The following is a 16,022-nucleotide window of genomic DNA, read 5'->3' on the forward strand; positions in this document are numbered from 1 at the left end:
AAATGCTGGGTCTTCTAACTGGGGAACAGGGATGCCAGAACCTGAGCTGGGACCCAGGTCACCCACCTGCAGCCTGGGCAGCTGGGGCTCTGGGCGTGGTGATGTCGGTTCTGGCTGGCCGGTGTCCAGAAAACAGCTAGAGGAGGGAGGCTGAGGGGCCCAGTGCACGTGGAAGGCCACGCTGTAGGCCAGGCCCCCGCAGTGGCGGGCCATGGGGTCGGCGCTGGCCCGGAGCAGAGCCAGCCTGCCACAGTAGCGGTACAGATCCTCATGCTCCAGCGCGGAGACGTTCATGCGTGGGTGGTCTGGGCGTGGGTAGATGGGGAAGATGGCCTCGCCCACCCGCTGGGCCGGGCTTCCTGAGGCCCCGCCCAGCCTCAGTGCCTCCACCCGCAGCTGGGCATCATGCTGCCCATCGTTCTTGCAGAACCCTGGGTGGGGAGAAATGGAGCTCAGGGACAAGCTATGGTCTCCCTGCCTCCCCCAGCGGGTGAGGAGGACAGGCATGGGCTGCCTGGCCTTTATGTTGAAGTCAGGCTTGGCTAAGATTTCCCTGGTGGGTGACCGCCCCACAGGCCCCAGCCCCCGCCACCTCCCTTTACTGAAGGGGGAGAGGAGGGCTCTTAGCCTGTGAGGTGGTCCTAGGTCCTGCCACCCAGAGGGAAGAGTTCAACCCATCCCTGATCTCTGGCCACCTGAAGTCCTGGGACTTGGTTTCCCCATTCCCTCATATGCCTCCTCCTTCAGGAAGCCTGCCTGGATGGCTTCACAGTCTAGGCATGGATCTTCTGCTCCTTCCAGATCACTTAACTGTTCTCTGGGATTCCTGCCTCACCACCTGATCTGGAAACTTCCTGAAGGCGGGGCCGGGGTCTCCACCTCTCTGTCCACCCTCATACCCACAGTGCAGTGGTACTCAGGGCTGGACACTCAGGGTGCCAGCTCTAATGGTGCTCAGTGTGACATCCAGTGGGACTGTCCCCACACCTGCTGTGTGCTCAGCTCTTGTAAATTCATAAAGCCGTTCCTCATCTGTCCTTTTACTTCCTCCTCACCTCACCCTGTGTGGCCAGCATCAGCATCGCCATGTCACCCTGAAGGAGGCAGGGGCTCACAGAGGGCCAGCATTTGCGCACGGTCACACTGGCAGAGCTTCGGGATTCAGTCTAGAGCGCTGACCTTGCCCCTCCCGGTTTCTCTGAGGCCCCCTGGGGTCCCTGACAGGGGCTGGGGCAGGAATTGGAGGGTCCTTCTCTCCCCTCAAACCCCACCCTTACTTCATACCTTTGGGCAAAGTGAAGACAAACTTTCTCCTGGTGAGGGTGAGGCTCTGGCCAGGATCCTGCTGCTCAATGACATCGGTGACAGCAGAGCAGGCAGGGAAGGGGTCCCCATCATTTACCTGCAGCTGCACCCCAGCCCCAGAGCTGGCCTGCAGGGGGTTCTCAACTGACAGCTGCAGGGCGTATCTGCCCTCCTCATTAAACCCCACACTCAAGACCTCAAACTCCAAGTCCAGTGTCTTCTCCTCGGCCCTTAGCCTCTGGCTCAGCTGGCCTGCAGGGACCCAGGGTTCAGGCCCCCTGTAGGCCGTGGCCATGTCAGGGACGGACCCCCCGGGCTGAGCACGGCCCACAGTCCCAGCCTGGGCCCAGTCTGAAAGCCTACACGCTGGGTGCTCAGGGCCACACCCACCCCTCTCTGTTTGTTTGGAACCCAGGTAACAAGCCAGGAAGCTGGGTCTGCCCTGGGTAACAAAGGCAGCCATTGACCCCTCCCTTTTAGGCGGGATTTTGTTCACTCAACAAATATTTATTGAGCATGTACTGTGTGCCAGGCACTATTTTAGGCTTTTGGAATACAGCAGCGAACCAAAGATTTCCTGCCTTTCTGAAGCTTATCTTCTAGTAGGGGAGGGAGGTGGGGACAAATGAAAATAAGCTCTAAATATAGAAAATAAGTAAATTGTAATGTATGCCAGAAGATAAGTTCTATGGAAAAAATTAGAGCAGGGTCAGGGATGAGGTGAACTGGTGTGAGGAGTACACGGGTGAGGACCACATGCCTCTTCCTTCCCAGGAGGTCTTGAGTTGGGTGCAGGGGTGCATCTCAAGGGAAGAGTGTCTGTTCCTCAGGAGCATGCCCATAGCACCTGCTTCTGGAACCAGTTTACCTTCTTATTCAAAACTCATAATATGAGGCACAGCTTCACTTTACAGAGAGCTCAGAGCTTCTTATACCAAAGAGTTGTCAAGCTGGAACCCATCCTTCCTGATCTTGGGTCTTGCTGATATCCAGTGGGGGAGGGGAGATTCTGGACACTCTTCATAAGAAGATCTCTACCATCACCACCACCATTACCATCTCTACCACCACCATCATCACCACCAGGACTATCACCATCACCACCACCAGCACCATCACCACCATCACCTCCATCACCATCATTCTCATTCTTATCCAGTATCATCATCATCATCATTTATGATACTCATCATTGAGCAGCTACTGGGTGCCAGGCACTCTATATGGCTCCTTGAGGTAAATATAATTATCCCCATTTTACAGGTGAAGAATTTGAGGCTGAGAGAATCTCAGAATACATGGCTAGCAAGAAGCAGAGCTGAGATTTGAACCTAGAGAGTCTAAGTCCATCTATGCTTTCTCCTACTAAACATGTCCTGGGACTGGCTCAGAGATTGAAATTCATACTCTTAGGGACTTTTATACCCTAAAACTGTAGAAGTACAGTTCTGAGTCTAAAGAGTACATTTGTGGACAGCATAGATTTCATTGAAAAGAGTTCATTTGAAGTCATCTTGACTAGAATGCATCATTTTCATAAAGTAAGAGAGAAGCAGTCTAAAAATGGTACTGGCCAGCCCAGCCAAAGACTTCCTCTGGAATAATTAAAATTCAGTGTCTTCAGGTCCCCCGTGGAGAAAGTGAAGCAAACAGGCTTTAGAAGACCAGGGTTCTAGTCACCTGACTTGCAGCTCCCTTTCCCTCTCTGGGTGTCAGAGGCCCCATCTGTACAATGGGTGGGAGTCAGGTGGATGAGTCTTCCCACAGTTCTGGCAGTCTGAAATTCTGTAAGTCATATTGGGAAAGGCCACAGTCTGGCCATTTGGGGAAGAGGGTGGGTGGCAGAGGTTCCCTGGAAACCTTTGCCTAAACTGCTACGCCTGGCCCACCAGCCTGGGGCCCGGGGCCATGGTTTGCCTCTTCTGGGTCTAAGGCCTTGGACATCCAGTGATTCCGTGGAAGGGGCTCTCTTCCTTTGCATGTTTGTAGTGACCTCCAGAGATGTCACAAGATGGGAGTCACTTCCCCTGCCCGAGGGCCAGCCTCTGTGCACTGCACCCGGCCCCACACCCCTGCAAACATCCCCATGCGGGCAACCCTTCTTCCTAGTAGGTTTGTCCCGAAAGTGGAGGCTAACACTCCTCTCTTCCCCCCAGCTTCCTTCTTTCCCTCCCTCGAACTTTCTACAAAGGAGCTGAGGTGACTGTGTTGGTCTTAGCATGTTTTGAGGGCCCTCCACATCTGACACCCCCAGGCCTCCCATTGCTGGCCTCCCCTCCCCCACTCAGTCTCTGGGGAAGCCTCATTTTTTTGGTGCGTGTGTATGGTTACTTTTTTAAAAGTGGTGGTAAAATATACATAACATAAAGTTTACCATCTTAACCATTTTTAAGTGTGCAGTTCAATAGTGTTAAGTATACTTACATTGTCATGCAACCAAGCTCCAGAAGTCTTCATCTTGTGAAACTGAAACTCTATGCCCATTCAACAGCAGCTCCCCGTTTCCCTTACCCTCAGCCCCTGGCAACCACCATTCTATTTCCTGCCTCTAGGAATATGGCTACTCGAGGCACCTCACGTAAGTCGAATCACACGGCGTCTGTCCTTTTGTGACTAGCTTATTTCACTCAGCATGATGTCCAGGGAAAGCTCGCTTTTGCCCAGGCCAGGCCTGCCCTGTCTTCCCTCTCTGCCTTTGCAGGTGCTGTTTCCTCTGCTCAAACTGCCTGGTCCCACCTGATGTCACCTTGCTCATCCTCCAGACTGGCTAAGAGACTCTTCCTCTGGAACAGGGTTAGTGACTCCCTCCTCTGTCATGCTCTGCACCTTCCTCTCCCGTCTCAAATGACGATTTGCCCACACTCAACTGAACATTCCTTCAGAGATCATCTCTGTGTGCCCAGGACAGGGCTGGCCAAGGGATAGGTGACTGGGGGACCATTAAAGCCTTTTAGAATGAATGAATGAGTGAATGAATGAATGGAAGGATAAACGAATTGATGGCCAAACCTGACCCAGCTTCTGCTTGTGCAGAAAAGAATAAGAAGTGGTTCTTCTGGCTATTTCATCTGGGTTCCATCTGTGAGAAGTGAAGACCCTTTTGGGCTGTTGACCCACACTTGGACTCAGAGATGCATCCTGGTGCCTTGGTGGGCTGGCAGGTGCTCAGGAGGGAGGGCAGCAGCATGGTGGGTAAGTGGCAGGGCAGGAGGCAGTAGTTCCTAATGCTCAGGCTTCTTTGGGTCTGATCTCAGTTCCACAGAGAAAGTCTGGGGACCTCAGTGAATTTTAGCAGGTCAGGACTGGATAGTACTCCCATTCTACAGCTGGAGAAACTGAGCCCAGAATAGCAGAGCAGAACCGGATCCCTACTCCCTTCCTAGGATTTGCTCCACTCCCAGCTGCCTCCCTGATTCAGCCTCCTGTGGTTTTCAAGGATTAAACTCCAGGCAGAGGCCTAGCTCCCACAGGAGTCAAGAAGGGGTGGGGTGTGGGGTGAGGAGAGGAGGCAACAGACCTCGGCAGTCCCAGCATGAAAGGCCTTAATGGGGCCCTCGAGTCTTCTTTCTTCCCTGGAAGAATCACCACTCAGAGGCCACTGCTTTGTCTGGAAGAGACTGGGCCTGTAATTAGCCCACCCCAGAGGGCCCTTCCTGCTTCCCACAATGGCTTCCTTCAGCCTCCCCCGCTGACACCCCTCACGGCTCCTGGGGGCCCTCAGACCTCCATCCTCAAAGACCCATCTCCAACTCCTTCTCACCTCACCCCACTCCCTGTGCGCAGAGCTGAATGCTCCCCGCAGGGACATCTATGAGTTTCCTGGATCCTCCCAAGGGCCTGGGGGCTGGGACTATTATCCCCTCCTACAGACAGGGAAACAGAGGTGAGAGAGATCTGGTGGGTGGGTGAAGGGGTGGACCTGGACATCAGGCCTCCTGATTCCCAGGCCAGTGTGATCACATGATCATCACGGCTCCATATGAGACTTCCGTACCCAGCCCCCTCCAGCAGCCTCCTCCCCACAGTGGAAGCGTCCCAGGCCCGCACCCCACCCGCTTCAAGTCCACAGTACTAGAGGCTCACGGGGTGATAGAATCGCAGACTCAGACAGGCAACGTGAAGCCCAGCAGCCAGCCTCTCTCCATTGCACAGATGGGGAAACTGAGGCCCAGAGCAGGGAAGGGCCTCATTCGTGGTCACTCAGCTGGTAAGTGGTAAAAGCAAACTGAGAAGCCTGGTCTCTTCCCTCCACTGACTGTGGTGCTTAGGGCCAGGGCCTGGCTCCCTTGAAGCTCTCCTCTCTGAGTGGTGACTCTGATCTAGTCCCCATGCCTCCGGCCCCATCAGGAGCACTGTCAAGAGAGTCTCGGGTCATGCCCAAAGCCCTCTAGCTCTGGCCTTCAGTCAAGCAGGAGCTGGGGCTGCCCGCGTGATCCCTGAGCTCGCCCTGCCAGCCTCCCTCAGAAGGGATAAAGTTCCTGGGGTGGCAGGAAGGAGAAGGAGCCAGACTCTTGGGCAGCATCGGCAGCACTGACCTTTGTCTTCTGTGTGCCCAGGTGCCAGTTGCCCAGCTGTTCCGCTGGCTCTAAGGACTCAAGACCCTACAGACTGTGGGGGTTCTCAGAGCAGTGCCAGTCCTCCTACAGCGCCAGAGACAGACAGGGAAGGTAAGGGGGAGAGAAGGGGCAGGAGCTGGCAGGGGCAGCACCAAGTCAGCACACAACACAGCCCAAGAAAAGGTACCACCTAAAACCTTTAGGAGGAGAGACAAACTTCACAGTCAGGCTCAGAGACAGAAACAGAACAAAGAGCAGGAGAGAGAAACAGAAAGGCAAAGACTGAGTATAGGGAGAGACACAAATCAACAGAGAAAGAATGAGGCAGACACAGAGAATTAGAAGGAGAGACAGAAAGATAGGAGACAGGCAGAGTGAGTCAGACAGAGAGAGTGTGGCATAGAGGGAGACAACAATAAGGATGGAAAGAGAGAATGATGGACTGGGACAGACAGGCAGACAGAAGGGCAGAGAGATACAGAGAGAGAAAGAAGCCAAATTGCAGATACTGACAGACAGACCCACCAGTGGGCACCGGTGGGCAGAGTTCTACTGTCTTATCAGACCTAATGCTGAGGGCTGTGTCCCAGGCCTGCCACTTAACCAACTCTGGGGGCCTTTTCCCCACCCCCAGGCCTGGGCCCCAGAGGGGGTCCCCCAGCCACAGAATGGAGCAGCGTCCAAGCTCTGGGAAGGGTGGTTTCTGGTGAAAGAGCCATGAGCTCTACGTGTGCATGCGAATGAAGTGGTGGTGGGAATCTCTGGCAAAACTTCTCCTAGCTCAGTCACTGCCCCTGGCACACCATGTGGCCTCTCTGGGCCTTGGTTTCCTCTGGATATGACGGTGATATGGGTAGAACAGGGGTCTCTGAGGTCTCCTCAAGCCCTAAGATCTGGCCTTAGTTCAGTCTCTGTCTTTGCAACTAACTTACTGCTCTATCTTCATTAACTCATGACCTCCTCCTCATAGTCCAAGAAAGCCGCTTGAGATCCAGCCATCATTGAGAACTGCATTTCAGCTGACTAGAAGGAGGACAGGAGGAAAGAAAACACCTCTGTTTTAAAGAACACCTCTCTTTGGAAGTTATACTCAGCACTTCTTTTTCCATCTCATTGGCCAATCCTTAGTCTCAGGGCTGCATCCAGCTTTAAGGGATGCTGGAGAATGTGCACTACTAGGCTGGGGACGGAATCCATTCCACATGGCTTAGTGATGCTTTCACAGCTGCTCACTCACAGTAGGCTTCAACACAGCCTTACAATGTTTTCCTTTTGCTTACTGTGGATAACTGCCTAGCTAGATAATTTTTAAATGTACATGTCAAACAAGTGAAAAATCCCCCTTCATTTTCCCAAACTCATTTCTCCCCTGAGTGCAACCTCTATGAACAGTTTGCTGTGTGTCTGCCAGATTCATTTTTTATGTATTTACACACACATATGTATCCTCAGTTTAAAGGAACACTAAATGGGATGGCGATCTATGTATTGCTCAGCAACCTGCATCCATGTTATTTGTTATTTGGCACTCTGTCTTGGAGTTCTGCTAGGCCAGTCCATAAGGAGGTACCTCATTCCTTGTGACAGCTAACTAGTGCCTTGCCTATAGACTTATCAAAGCTTATCAATGGATATTGGGCTTGTTGCCAATTTTTTGCATTACAAACAGCCTTGGGCATCTTCTCTGCTTATATATGCAAGTGTTTCTTGAGGATAGATTCCTAAGAATGGGCCAAAGGTTAATGCTCTCTTTGTGCTGTCGGTTTAACCCTTTCTATGTAAAAACCCTTCTTTTCCATGGGGAAATGTCGCTTAAGTCAGAGCTGGCGGACCCCTCCCATCTTGGCCTGAGCTGTTCTCTCTCCCTCCCTCCCTCTCTCTCACAGAGCAGGCACAGCCCTGGGACCATCCTCTCTGCTGTGCCGTCTGTTCCAGGCTCTTCACCATCATTGGAAGCTAATCTCCCATCCTAAAGCCTGTGCTCCTTGGGCTACCCTACCCTTTTCTTAACTGTACCCCCTTTCTCCTTTGAGGAGGAAGAAGATGCTTCCCCAGGTGTCCTTCTCCTGGGAATTTAGGACCCTGCTTCTTGTACCCACACTTATCCCTTCCCTCCCATCCCTACCTCCTGCAGCACCACATTTTAGCACCTCTGAGCCCTTTTTCCTTCCCCAGTCTTCTTTACTCCCACCCAGGGCACCTCCTCCAGGAGGCGGAGGGGAGAGCATGGCGAGCCTGAGCCAAACCTCAGCTCAGGGGACAGGGAACAGAGGTGACTGTTCCTGCAGCCTTGGGGGTTGCAGGAATGTGCTGGGGAGGAGCAGCAGGCCCCAGAGTCTCAGGCTTTTTTCTGTAGAGAGCTAGGCGATGAGGAGGTGAAGAGAAAGCTCTCTGAGAGCCTTTTGGCTCTCCACCTGGAGTGGATCATACCTGAAATTTGAGCCCCAAAGGCCCATGAAAGTGTGACAATTCCCCCCTTCCCACAGTCAGGGCCCTCAGCCCAGCTAGGCCACAGCAGGATGCTGATCGGGTTATTAAAAGCTTAGCTGGTGGCTCCCCTCCGGCTTGGTGCAATCCATCAAGCAATGGCCCCCAGGGAGTGATGGATGGTGACAAATGAGGGTAGGGGGTTCCCGAGCCCATCCGGGGCCACAGCTGGGGAAAGTCAGCCAGACGCCCTGCACAGTCTTCTCCACGATGAGGTGACTCCGAGGGCCAAGGAGATCAAGTTTCGGGCAAATGGCTTGCTGGGTGGAGAGGCTCCTCCGGAGACAAGCTGCCCTGTGTGCTGTGTGGGGCCCCAGCCCTGCTCTGGCCTGAGCTGCAGAGGTGGGGGTGGGGTGGGCTTCTCTGATCCTGGAATCACAGGCAGGAGGCCTGGGGAGGCGGGAGGCCAGGGAGGGGGTTCAGGAGGAGGGGCAGGGCCAGAGCTGGAGGGAAGGAGAGCTGCCTTTCCGGGAGGAGATCAAACACCTTTTAAAGCAGGTGCTGGGGACTCTGCTGGGGCCAACTACTGAGACTGCACAGCCAGCTGTCCCTCCAGGGTCCCAGGCAAGCTGGTGCTGGCGCTCAGAGGACTCCCCAGCTGCTGGGGAACATTCTGCCTTCCTGGAGGGACAGGACTCCCCAGGGTGATCGATAAGGAGAAGGAAGAGATACAGAGAGAGAGGTCAAGAACGCCTGGTGGAGGTGAGGCTGGAGCCCAGCCTTGCGGGCCAGGTAGGAATGGAACAGGTTGGGGAGCAGGGAGAAGGCACCCGGCAGGGACAGAGCATGAACAAAGGCTTGGAGGCAGAAAGGGGGCAGGAACAGTAGGGCCGCATAACTCTGAGGGATGAGCTTGCAGACCTAGAGATGGCTGTACTTGGGGGACACTGGGGAGCTAGTGTGAACTCCAAAAGGCAGGGAGACATCAGAAGAGTCGTGTCTGAGTAGGGTCTGCTTGTGGGCAAGAGATTGATGGAGAGCCATGTCTTATGTTCGGCAGGGAACAAGGAGAGAGAACTTAGGGGATCTGCCCAGCAGTCAGCATCCTCACTGAAGGAGGGCAGTAGGAAGCCTGCATCTCAAAGGCCAGACCATGGTGCCACCACCCCAGGGAGGACGTGCGGGGAAGGGAGAATCCAGGGCTCTCATAACTGGGGGAATCTTCATGGCCTTTTGGTCAGTCCTCCTCTGAAGGCAGGAAACACTCTGTAGCATCTTGATGTTACCAGCCTCTTCTTGATTGCCTCCTCTGATGGGGGGAATCACTACTCTGTGAGAGTAAGAAAGCTACCTTTGTCCTGAGCTGAAATCTTCTTCCCCATCTTCCCTCAGTTCTAGCCTAGCTCTCTGGGAGGAGAAGACCACGCTGCTCCCCTGGAACAGCCAGCTACCCTCCTCTGACTCCTCACCACTGTCCCCATTCATGCCAGAGCAGTCTGGCCTGAATCCCTTGTGCTATGATGACACTGTTGGTGGAGAGACAGGAGAATTCCAGGAAGGGGATGTCAGGTGATGCTTCTGATGCTCCCACATGGCCAGGGAGGTAGGAGGTAGAGAGCCATCCACATTTCCCTCTCATGAGCTTAGCAGCCAACAACACTGCTTTCCAGCTACTGCATGGGGTCAAGCTCAGTCTGTGGCCAGATTTAGGCACGTGTGTGTGCTGGGGGCCATTCAATATGTGTGTGCATGGGTGCACTGGAGACAAGGGCCGCCCCAGAGCTCAGGGGCCTGCATGGGGTTGAACCTGCCTTGGCTGCCTATCCATGGGCTCCACCGGCAGGCACATGGGCTGGCTCCACTCTTCTGGGCTGGGGCACACCTTGGGCACTCTCTGCTGTGCTGCTGGGGATCCGGGCTGCTGCGACTCTGAAGTTGGGTGTTGTAGACCTCTCGGGGTTCTGCCAGCCCAGGGCTGGGGGGGGGGGCGGTAAGCAGTGGGGGTCTCTGGGCCTTCTGCAGCGGCTGAGCATGGTTTTGACCATCTTGTCCCAACCTGTGCTTGATCTGCCAGAGTTGGAGGGTTCTTGGAAGGTGACCAAGGTTCTGAGGTGTTTTAGAGGTTCTGGCATGTCACTGGAGTTCTGGGGGTTCATGGGAGGTGATACTCAGGTTCTGGAGTTTCTGGTGATGTTACAAACATTCTGGGCATATTGCTGAGGTTCTGGAGGAGCTGGGAGTCCTGGGGAAGGGTGTTCCTGAGGTTCTGGGGCTGCTGGCCTTCCCCGTTCCTTCCTACCCACTGTCAGCTCCTTTTGCGCTGAGCACTTTGCCCTTTGAGGATTTGATAACCACGGGCTGCTGAAGGCACACACGCGGGCCTCTGTTCCTGGACGCACAAATTCCTCAGATTTAATCAACTCGAACAAAAACATGAGGAGGAAGGAAGCCCTGTCCCAAGGCCTTTGGGGCCAGCTCCAGCCAGAGGGGCAGGCAGGGCAGCTCGATGCTGGCCCAGCTGGCTGACGGCCTTTGTCTGCTGACAGCCCAGGGGCTTCTGTGACCCCTCCCACAGCGAGCAGGGCTTAGCCACCCCCAAATCTGTGCCCAGTGGGACGCCCTGCTACCTGGGCTCCTCCTTAGATCTTGGCATCAGCCTTGTCAGGATGTGCCCCCATGGGCTCCCATAGGCCGCAGCTAGGCAGCCCTGCCCCCTGCCCTGCGCTCTCCTTGCCTCTCAGACTCTCCTTCTCAGCTCTCCTAAGACACTTAGAGCTCATTCCTGCCACCACTGCTGACTCTGTCTGACCTCAGGGCCCTGCTCCAGGCCCCCTCCAGGAACCCCCCTCCAAGACTGCCTCAGCCATCTCCTTATTCCCCCTCCTCCCTCCTCTCTTCTGGAAGCTTCTACAGTCTGTCTCCTAAGCACCTCCACTCTCCAGCCTCTCCTCTCCTGATGGCAGGTGCCAGTCTCCACCTCTTGTGGGTAGAGGCCCCTGTAAAGCCCGCTGCAGGCGGTAGGCCCTGAACTCTGCTGCCAGGACTTGGGAGAAGTTCTTCAGGAGCAGGTCATTCCCGCCTTTCTCTTCTCAGTACTTTTCCCGGCCAGCTTGCAGTCTGGCCAGGTGGCATCCTCCCTAATGTCTCAGAGCTAATTTTGCAGATACGAGCTCCAAGCTATTCTGGCTCCAAGCTGAGGAGGTAATTTGGGCTCAAGAAGTAGCTCCCTTCTCCTAGCCTGAGCCACACGGCCACCCAGTATCCATGGATCTTCCACCCAGCCTGCCTCCCTGCCCCCTCAAGAGTGGATGGGGGCGCTGGGGGCCAGGAGGGTGGCTGGAAGACAAAGAGGGACGACTGGGCAGTCACAGCCACTCCCTGTGGCTTTGACCTTCTTGCTACAACCAGTGCCTCATGTGCTGGCTCCACATTCTTGGGCCATGAAGTCATTGAGGGCAGGGAGTGGGGGCCTTGGGGAGAGAAGAGCCCACAGTCAAATATCTCCAGGCTGGGTGACCTACTCCTTCTGGGACAGAGGTGGGGCTGAGACCCAGAGAGGCCAAGGGAATCACTCAAGGTCACACAGCCAGCCCCAGAGCTTAAACCCAGGTAGGCTGCCCCCACAACCAGGGCATTTCCCACTGCCATATAGAAACTCTGCTCTTTCCTTCTGGATCCCCTCCTTCCTGTTCCCAGCCCAGCCCTGATCAAGGTACTGGACACAAGTGCCCTCTGTCCACTGTGCCCATGCCCGGGGAGAGCCACAAAGCTCGCCATTTCCTTACCTCTGCTAAGGGCCTCCCTGAAGGTAGCCTCTGCATCCTGGGCCTGTGGTGGGGGAGGTGATGCCACGGGTACTGGGCTAACCCTGAGGGAGGCACAGGGTCCGCTGGAAGTTCCTTTGGGGGCAGAGCAATGCGTGGTTCAAGGAGGAGTCCTGTGGGGAGGGCCTGCGCCCGGACTTGGCTCCCTGCCGCCTTGGCTGCAGATGCTGAGGCTGAGGGGGCCCCTGTGGGCAGCCCGAATATCTTTCCTCAGGGCCTGGTTGGGTGCCCCCTTTCCCTGCTTCAGGGTCTGCTCAGAGAGCACCTCCTCCGGGGCCTTTCCTGACCATCCAGTCTCACACAGCCAGCTCCCCACTGACGTCTCTTCTCTCACCCTACTATGTTGTCCCTGTCAGCACTCATGACACGTATTTTGTCCCTCCGCCCCTCTGCGTGTTAGATTCCCTGAGGTGCAGAACTTTATTGTGCCCGCTGCTGTGTTCTCAGCACACCACGTAGAACCCTGCCTGGCACAGAATCAGCATGCTTTCAACACTGTTGAATGAATGAAGGAACAAACCAGGCTGAGGAGGCAGATTCAGGCTCCCTCTGGGGAAGGAAGCAGTTTCTGACAGGCACAGATGTTCATGGGCGGACGTGAAGGGAGAGAGCTCCCCGTCACAGACTGGACTCCAATTGTTGAAGGTATCACGAGGGGGATTTAAAATGAGGTAGAGTTGGTTGCTCCCTAAGCCATGAGTCCCAGACCCTTGAGCAGTGAAGGGAATGCTGGGCTCTGGTGTTGGAGTGGAGGGCTCTGGAAAGCCCCTCTGGGGAAATCCCAGACACAACAGTAGCCTGCATGGGACAGGCCCCTACAGGAGCGGTGGTCACCAGAACGAGCAATGGCTTTGCCATACCCACTTTATAAAGGCCCTGTGACCCCAGCGCCAGGACTGAGCATCCGGGGAAGGAGGGAGGAGGAGGAAAGAGGCAGAACTCTGTTCTTAGGAGCTCACAGCCAGGCCCCGGAGGCAGGATTCACCCCAATCCCTGGGATCAGACGGGCAGTGTGGACTCTTACATCGCATCGAATAAAGTTCAGCTTCAGCTCTGAGTCAGCAGACGCTGACATCTCTGTGGGTAAGGGAGGGGGGGTCAGAGCCCTCTTTCTGGAAGAGGGGCTGTTTGGGAAGGAAGGCAAGGAACTGAAGCCAGCAGAGTACCAGGCCCTCACCCTGGAAGGCCTCGTGGGTTTGGCCTCAGAATTTGGATGGGGAGCCTTTAGGATTTCAAACCCTGTCCCCTCAGAGCCTCACCCATGCTCTTCCCTCTATCGGGCACATGCTTCCCCCACCCCCACTCCCACCCTCAACCCCCAGCTTTCTGCTCAGCCAACTTTTCCCTGCCCTCAGGTCCCCCCTGAGAGGTTTCCCTCTTCAAGAATTCCCCATTCCTCTCTGATCCAATTCCATTGCCCATGGTGTGCATCAGGGCCCTCTGTGCCTTCCCTTTGTAACCCTTGGAGTTGAAGGTATTGAGTTGCTTGCCTGTGTCTCCCCTAACTATAAACTCTCACGTCCCAGGGCCCAGACAGTGCTGGCACTTAGGCATTCAATGAATTTATGTTAAAAAAATAAGTGGATGAATATCTTATAAAAAAAGCCTTCTTGAACAAATGCCTTAGCTAGGTAGGGCCAAGGCCCAGGCCCCTTGGAGGGTATTGGAAGGACAGGGACCCTCAAAAGTCCAGGGGGGCCTGACCCCTACTCAGGACTAGGGGCCTGAGAACTGCTCTCTGCCTTTGTCTGCATCTTGTCCCTCCCCCCCCCCGCCCCCCCCGCCCCCCAGGGCTGGGGCCAAGAGGGGAGGGGAGCCAGCCAGGGGAGATGGCGAGGAACCCCCAGCCCCTGCCCAGCCCTGCCTTCCTCACCCTCACCCCCGCACCCCGGGAGGAACAGGAGGCAGGCGGGGTTCTTCTTGCTGAATGTGGGTCTGGTTCGTGTTTAAAGGACTAATTTCCGCCCTGTGGGGGTGAGTTATCTCCTTATGAAATCGAGTGGGAGAAACAAAAAGGTTTTACCAGTGAGCCACATGTTGCCTCTTTCATGGAAACCCAGGAGAAGGAACGGTCAGGCTCCCTCCCCTGCCTCCAACGCCGCCGGCAGCCTTCTTGGGTTGTGGAAGGCAGACACCTGCAGGCCCTGCAGCTGTGGTGGGCGAAGGTGTGGGAGCTTTGGGGCAGGTACTGAGGGCAGGTACTGAAGGCAGGTACGTGCGGGCAGTGCCGACCCTTCTGGCTACATTCCCCCAGGTTTAGGCCGCCTGTGGAGCTGGGGCCCCCTCCAGGAGGGGGCTTTGTCAGGACCACGGTGTGTTCCCATCACTGAGGCCCAAAGCGGCCAGCGACGGGTAGGCTGAGGCTGGGGGGTGGTCTCCAGGGAGCCCAAACAAAGAGGGAAATTGGGCTGAGCCCCCGAGAGCAGCGGGAGGGGCTGGGAGTCGGGCTGGGAGGGTCCGGCAGTATGCTGAGCCCGCCCCCCGTTTCATCTCTGCAGCTCTTTCCTCCAGCCCTTCCTCCAGTGTGTGTCTGTGGGTCTGTTTGGGTGGGTTTGGGGAGGGGGAAGGAAGGGGGATCTCTGTGCGCAGCTCAGATTGGACAAGCCTTCTTTGAAAGTGGTCCTTTGAGCAAAGCCCTTCCAGTGGCCCGTCAGAGGGACAGGTGCTCCGGCAGCGCCCACGGGCCCTGAGGGGCCCTCTCCTCCAGGGGGATCGCTACCTCCTGCAGAACTGGGCGAGACTGGGCGGGAAGGGACGGGAGGGGACAGGAGAAGCCCTTCCCCTCCTCCTGTGCCATCCGCCCAGGCCCTCACTCCCAGGCGGGTTTTTCCCAGAGTGAAAAGCAAGAAAGTAACGTTTAGGATTAAAGAGAAACGTTCCTTTGTTTTGGTTTTCTTTCTTTTTTTTCCCCCTAAGCCTCTTTTCACATCTGTAGTGGCTTTTTTCCTCTTGTCTGGGGGTCATAGGAGACGGGCCAGAGAATGTCATCCCAGGCAACAGGGAACCAGACGTCCTCCCAGGCTGCAGATGACTACTCCTACGGCAGCTGGTACATTGATGAGCCCGAGGGTGGCCAGGAGCTCCAGCCAGAAGGGTAAGTTGGAACCCCTGGCTCTGGGCCGGCAGAGTGGGATGTGGCAGAGATTACAGACAGGGGAACAGGGAAGACACCCTGGGCAGTGGCTATTAAGATGGACTCTGCCACTCATTTGCTGTGTAACCCTTAGCAAGTCACAGCCTCTCTGGGCTTCAGTCTCCTCATCAGTTTGTTGAGAACAGTAGCCCTTGCCTAGTATTAAGATACTTGGGGTGGGGAGCCTGGGCCAGGCCAGTCACCTAAAAAGAACCTGTGTGGTGTATTTGAAATATGGATTCCTGGGCCCCATCCTTGCAAATTCAGATCCAGCTAGTCCAGGGTGACTCCCTGGGTGATTCTGGCCTGCAGCCAGCATGGAGAGTGCTGGGTGGGAGGTTGAGGGAGTCGAACCTGCCTTTGAGGGGTTGCTGGTCTCTGTGGTAACCATCTAGAGTACTGAGTTAGCAAGTGTCAGGTTCTCTGGTCATGCTGGGGGCGGGGGGCGGCAGAGAACTGTGGCAGAAAGCCTGATGGAGGAGTCACTGAAAGACTGAAGGAACGCACAGCCCCTATTGTCTTTGGCTGGCCCCAGAGTCTCCGTGAAGACGAGGAGGTCCTGTTCTCTTTAGCAGGAGTGCTCAGGCCAGCCCAGGGCGGGGGTGCGGCCTCAGCCCAGCCCAGTGTGGCCTGAGGGCTCGGCTCAAGGCGGCCTCTGCCCAGACCCTTTCTATCTTTGTTTAGTCTGGGTACCCTGGCAGAGGAGCCTGGCCTGCCTGTGCCCCTCATGCTGCCAAGGACGCCCTGCCTGTGTGGGCCCCAAAACCCAGTTCTCCC

At 55.7% G+C, this 16,022-nt stretch overlaps 2 protein-coding genes across 17 annotated transcripts in view; one reads left to right on the forward strand and one right to left on the reverse strand.

Annotated features, from left to right (window-relative positions):
* Positions 1 to 1,657, reverse strand: part of CCDC33 (coiled-coil domain containing 33) — a 105,988-nt gene extending 104,331 nt beyond the window's left edge. The window contains exons 1-2 of the mRNA XM_070575236.1: positions 1,285 to 1,657; positions 96 to 431 (exon numbers count right to left, since the gene is read on the reverse strand). Of these exons, the coding sequence (XP_070431337.1) occupies positions 96 to 431; positions 1,285 to 1,600 (652 nt within the window). The 5' untranslated portion in view covers positions 1,601 to 1,657. The remainder of the gene's footprint in view (positions 1 to 95; positions 432 to 1,284) is intronic.
* Positions 1,658 to 5,767: 4,110 nt separating this feature from the next.
* STRA6 (signaling receptor and transporter of retinol STRA6) overlaps positions 5,768 to 16,022 on the forward strand; it is a 31,966-nt gene continuing 21,711 nt past the window's right edge. Inside the window, exons 1-3 of one of the 16 annotated variants that reach the window (XM_070621428.1) lie at positions 11,822 to 11,897; positions 12,513 to 12,757; positions 15,079 to 15,206. Coding sequence is in view for 13 of the 16 variants with exons in the window: in XM_070621415.1 (XP_070477516.1) it covers positions 14,161 to 14,277; positions 15,079 to 15,206 (245 nt within the window). In the remaining 3 variants the exon portion in view is untranslated. Of the gene's footprint in view, positions 5,973 to 8,793; positions 9,081 to 11,821; positions 11,898 to 12,512; positions 12,758 to 14,143; positions 14,324 to 14,634; positions 14,963 to 15,078; positions 15,207 to 16,022 lie in introns of those variants that run through there. The other 15 variants (XM_070621384.1, XM_070621365.1, XM_070621388.1 and 12 more) reach the window with 15 other exon arrangements.

This window comes from Equus przewalskii, chromosome 1 (assembly GCF_037783145.1).
Source record: "Equus przewalskii isolate Varuska chromosome 1, EquPr2, whole genome shotgun sequence".
Classification (NCBI taxonomy): Eukaryota; Metazoa; Chordata; class Mammalia; order Perissodactyla; family Equidae; genus Equus; species Equus przewalskii.